This window comes from Rhagoletis pomonella, unplaced genomic scaffold (genome assembly GCF_013731165.1).
Source record: "Rhagoletis pomonella isolate Grant_MI unplaced genomic scaffold, Rhpom_1.0 Rhpom_scaffold_00006, whole genome shotgun sequence".
NCBI lineage: Eukaryota > Metazoa > Arthropoda > Insecta > Diptera > Tephritidae > Rhagoletis > Rhagoletis pomonella.
The window spans coordinates 3,864,750-3,870,184 of record NW_023458560.1 but is presented as its reverse complement, the minus strand read 5'-3'; the positions used below and the strand labels follow the sequence as shown (position 1 = coordinate 3,870,184).

Sequence of the window (5,435 nt, the reverse complement as noted above, 5' to 3'; positions counted from 1 at the left end):
CGGAGAATCCCTTGGAGGAATCTAGTGTAACAATGGTTGATGTGTTGCAAGAGGAACACGAGTTGGAAGAGGAGTATAATGCAGTGCTCGGTGCGTCCGACGAAAAATGCTGCACATATGCGCAGGGTCCTATTAAACGACAGGCTCTTTACTCTTGCCTGACCTGTTGCCCAGAAACTCGCACAAATTTGAACAAATGTGCCGGGATATGTTTGGCTTGTTCTTATCGTTGTCACGAAAATCACGAGCTTATTGAGTTATATACTAAGCGTAATTTTCGTTGCGATTGTCCCACGGAACGCTTTTCAAGTCAGCATCGGTGTTTACTCAATACAGGATTGACCGAACTGCAAGCAAAGAATTCAGAAAATTTGTATAATCAAAACTTCCAGGGCTTGTACTGCAAATGTCATCGACCATACCCAGATCCAGACCGGACAACCGACGAAGTGATGCTGCAATGTACTGTATGCGAAGATTGGTTTCATTTGCATCATTTAGCCGTGTCAAAATCGGCAGCCAACCTGGTAGAGGCCGAAGCTTGTGGTGAAATGATCTGTGGTGACTGCATGCAGAAGCATCAATTCTTACAAGACTACACAGGACTGGCTCTAAAAGTTATTGATGACTCAGATGAATCGACGGCTAATATAACAGTAACTGAAGAAACTTCTGTAGGCGGGGATAATGACAACAAATTGCGTTCAGATCTCGATAAGAGCATATCGGAAATAATGAATATGAATGGGGACGGAAAGGCAACACCAGAAGAAACCGTACAATCAGATAGTGAACCACATGCATGCGATGAAGAAGCTTCTGATGATTCAGTTCCGAAAGCAAAACGACAAAAGATCGAAAACCATCAAGAAGCAGTAGAAGCAGTAAATGAAAATACAGAAGAGCCATGCCGACGTCCTAAAAGAAAGCAACTATACGAAGAAGGTAAGCTGATCAACAACATTTTTACCGATAACCCATGTAATGAGTTTTATAAAGTTATGATTTAATGGCATAATACATACGAAACAGGATCCAACTGTCGTTTCTGCTGCCGCAAATCAAGCAAAACCGTTTATTTTTTTCAGTATATTCGTGCTTGATCCATTCAAATAGATTGATTATTGTTTGTTAGAAATGTATTCTAGTACATAAAAAGTAGATCATAGTTTTTCTTGCCGTCGCCAAAATAACAAAAACCATGCTTGCGCGAATTTAACTTGTGAAAAAATGTCATACCTGACCAGATGCAAGATTTTATAATAACTAAACGCTCACTTCGCATTAAATTGAGTGAAAATGCTTGACGTAATGGAATAACATCGGCTATGCAGTCCAAAAAGTCGATGGCGTAGTTATAGTCACTACGCTTGAGCAGATTGTGTTTTAGGTCGCATCGGGGTAGGCGAAAGATTTGGTAATTGGACATGTTCTCGACTTCTAGGTCGTTCAGACCGCGAAACATCTGGTTTGGTATAACACGTCCATCAGTAAGTTTGTAAAGGGCGCCTCGCGGACAAATTGCACATTCCTCGGTAATGATAAATACTATCGCAGCGAGACGTTCCTCTTCTTTAAGTTTCACCTTTTCTGGCATATTCGCTGAGATTACTTGATAGTTATCGATTTCAAATGTAGGATCCTACAAAACAAACGTCTTTTCTAATGCACGTACATACATGCGTATATTATAAAGCAAACGTTTTCAATGCTTACCAACTCCACTGTTGTAACCAGAATCGGATCGCCAATAAAAGGTTCACGGCATAAAATAGTCGCTTGGAAAATTTTGGTGCTATGCACAAATGGCAACATCATCCACTGATACCCATCAACCGTGTAGAAAAACTTACGGTCTTTTAGGCAATCCTGCGTGTAGCCAAAAGCGATGTAGTAGTCGCTTGTTATAGCATTAATACGACCCCAAAAATGCATGCTAGATAAACGATTTTCATTTTGTAGAACAATAAGCGAATTTTCAATTATAACCTTCTGTTCGGGTGTAAGTTTTTGACCGCAATACATGAGGCATTCGAGTCCTTCATTGAAGTATTTAACATTCATTTTTATTCTCTATTGCCGCAATAAAATTACTTAAGAAATGTTGGTGGTTTTAATTCGTTTTAATTTCACCATGGTTTTAATTGACAAATTAAAACATGACAATTGATTTTTGGTTATTTTTATAGAGTGATTTTATAAGGAGTATACTACCCATGGCACAATAAAATTTATTTAATATAAGTAACTTGAGTGGTCTTCAATAACTACATTCTTGATTGCTTCTCTTTGTGTGAATTAATTTTTTTTTACTTTGGCTAACTATTCCGTAGATTTAGAACATCACATTACTTTTAATAGCATGAAATTCTCTATTAAAGTTTCTACTAATTATTATCCCAACAAACATTTTGGTTTGAGCTCAACTTGAGGTTAAGTTGAGAACTAAGGAATTTCACAAATCTCCAACGTTATTTCTCAACAGTACCTCAACTGGAGGACCATAGCGTTCTCAACAAAAATGGCATTTTTCTTTGAGCGATTTTTTGATGCAGTTTACTTCTATTTCTAGGTCATGGATCCCGAGTCTTGGCCCTAGATTTCATATGGCAACATCCGCCGTCTTGAATTTTAGGTTTTTTTGCGATTTGCAAGCTGATTTTGCATTTTTCATAACAAATGGTTGTATGCAAATTTGTAGAAATTTGGAGAATTTAATTTCCCACATTTGTTATATAGAAAGTTTTTGAAGGAGAATTTCATTCTCCACGACTTTATACGATTTTTTTTTGTACGACGCTTAAATCACGACCGGGAACGTGCTAAACATAGCGATGTAAGCTAGCGGCTTAAAATTAATTTCAACATCACGTTGTTATTGTTGTAACAGCATGCAGATTCCCCAGAGTTTTTGGGGAGTGTTGCTGGAGTGACAGTCCTTGGCCAGATATAAATCTGTGTCGTTCCAGTTACGTATACCCGACTGTCGTGGGAACGATCTTCTTGAATATCTAAGAATATTCAACATCACTTCAACCGGTATAGTACGATAGCCAAAATTTCATAGGGGGATCACAAAGATTAAGATTTTAAAATTATCCCATAGACGTCCCCCATTAAAAACAGTGTCGCCTTTTGAAAAATTCAACATGACGTCTAAACCAACCGTAAATTTGATTTTGCTTTACAACATTTGCGCCACCGCTGAACCCAAACATAACAAGTAGAAAAGTCGTCAGTTTTTTTCACCTTTCCGAAAACTACCGCTAAATGGTAAACAGGGGTGGTTGTGCCCCTATTTAAACATCTTAGATAAACTTATATAGTTATAATGTTACTTCTTTTCAATGGATTGATGTTGGTATCAATTTTATGTAATTTAGCGCCATCAAATTTCGAAATATCGAAGTTTCAAGCATGTCGGAAATTTACCGTTATATGAAGAATAGTCCGATTTCAATAAGTCTCATCGTTTTGCTTTTATGTGGCAATCACAATTATCATACCGCGTTTGGTACAAATTGATCGAACGGTTGCCGAGGTACACATATGTGGTCATAAGTAGGCGGTGACGCCCACGTCTGCCGCAGCATCTTTTACTATGCTTTTGATTATTTTGGTTAATTTAATAAACAGTTTAATATTTTTTATATTTGATGTTCCTTTAACTGAAGTCAGTCAATTTCAGAAGCAAATAAAAAACAATTAAACTGTTTATTAAATAAACCAAAATAATCAAAAGCAAAGTAAAAGATGCTGCGGCAGACGTGTATTCTTCTAAGATCACTTCCCAGAGTCGACCGACGATTTTCCACCACACAAATAACCAAGAGCCGCGTTTTGTTATCGGCGCCGCTGGTAATGTAGGTCAACCGCTATCGCTGCTGCTGAAACGAGATAGTCGTGTCACCGGTCTCGCGCTCTACGATATCAAATTAGCGGCTGGCGTGGCTATGGATATCTTTCATGTAGACACCAATTCCCTAGTGGCGGGCTATGATAAAATTTAAATAAACAAGTAAATTTCTTAACAAGTAATGTCCTACACGCCTAAGAGATTTTGGCCGAGTTTAACAAAGCACGCCAGTCGTTTCTCTTCTGTGCCAACTGACGCCCATTAGAAATGCCAAGTGAAGCCAAGTCCGTCTCCATCTGGTATTTCCATCGCAGTGGTTACCTCCCTCTTCCTCTGCTACCACCAGCTGGTTCCGTGTTGAATACTGTCAGAGCTGGAGCGTCGGTGTCCATTCGAACGACATGGAAAAGCCAGCGGAGCCTCTGTATTTTCATTCGCTGCACTATGCCCATGTCGTTGTAAAGCTCATACAGCTCATCATTCCATCGTCTGCGGTACTCGCCATCGCCATCGAGTAAAGCCCCGTAAATCTTTCACAAAATCTTTCTCTTGAATTCTCGCAACAGCCGCCTCATCGGATGTTATCATTGTTCATGCTTCTGCGCCATATACCAGCATGGACATGATGAGTGACTTATAGAGTGTGGTTTGAAATTCTCCACTTTCTCGAAATTACAGTGACGTGGGGCCAAGGCGCGAATGTGCTGACTGTTTGTTTGATGGCAGGATATCCTTCGTCTTGTCCTGGTTTACCACCAGACCAAGAATCGCCCTGTCTGAAACCCCGTTTGGTGGCGAACGGCTCGGAGAGGTCTTTCCAAATTCTGATGGAGCTGGTGGTATTGCTCATCGTTATTTTACACAGCCGTATCAGTCTTTTCCAAGATTTGGCATATTGTGAATACCTGGTCTATGGTGGATTTACCAGGTCTAAAGCCACACTGAAAAGGCCCAATCAGTTCACGGAAGGTGGGCTTCAGTCTTTCACACGCTTTCATACGCACGATAAGACCTTGTAACCTGTGATTAGAAGGCTGATCCTACGGTAGTTGGTGTGAATGGTTAAATTCCAGTCGTCGGGAATGCGTTCATCTGACCATATTCTGCATAAGAGTTGATGTATGCAATTTATCAACTCCTCGCCGCCGTACTTGAATAGCTCATTTGACAGGCTGTCAGCTCCAGCTTTGTTGTTTTCATATTTCATATTCATCTTTATTCAGTCTATGATTTACAATCTTACAGACTAGAAGTAGGCTAAAAAGTATTAACGGTGACTAGTATATGTACAATTACGAAAATAGGTTTCAAGAGATGATTTAAAAAGACTTATTGGAAACGAAAAGTCGATATCTAAGCTCTTTGAGATATTGTTAAATTCCACAAGGCCTCGAAAAATAGGCGCAAAAGATGAGTAGTTAGTCTTAGCGGCAGGAACGTAAAAGGGGATGCGAGAGCGAAGAGTTCTGAGAGGCACATTAAAGGTAACCTGCTCGAGAAGAGATGGAGCCAGAGATAAGATCGAAGACGAATAAGAGTAATTGGGTACGCCTTCTATTTTCCAATGATAGCAAATTTA

General features: G+C 39.6%; 2 protein-coding genes across 2 annotated transcripts; one reads left to right on the top strand and one right to left on the bottom strand.

Moving 5' to 3' along the window:
• Positions 1-947, top strand: LOC118740311 (putative E3 ubiquitin-protein ligase UBR7; the record flags this gene model as incomplete). The annotated part of the gene is given in 1 exon segment (XM_036471794.1): positions 1-947. A coding segment is annotated over 1 exon segment (947 nt), but the record flags the coding sequence as incomplete, so codon positions are not given.
• Positions 948-1,127: 180 nt separating this feature from the next.
• Positions 1,128-2,076, bottom strand: LOC118740312 (radial spoke head protein 9 homolog). The gene is made up of 2 exons (XM_036471796.1): positions 1,717-2,076; positions 1,128-1,642 (listed from the first exon to the last, which is right to left on the bottom strand). Exons 1-2 carry the CDS (start codon positions 2,062-2,064, stop codon positions 1,145-1,147), a joined length of 846 nt encoding a protein of 281 aa, XP_036327689.1. The 5' UTR covers positions 2,065-2,076; the 3' UTR covers positions 1,128-1,144.
• Positions 2,077-5,435: the final 3,359 nt, after the last annotated feature.

What these genes read in the sequence shown, in the direction of transcription:
- LOC118740312 (XM_036471796.1), bottom strand. Translation starts at nt 2,064, where the DNA reads ATGAATGTTAAATACTTCAATGAAGGACTCGAATGCCTCATGTATTGC. An exon ending in TGGTTACAACAGTGGAGTTG is followed by an intron (nt 1,643 to 1,716) that starts GTAAGCATTGAA and finishes TTTGTTTTGTAG; the next exon opens with GATCCTACATTTGAAATCGA.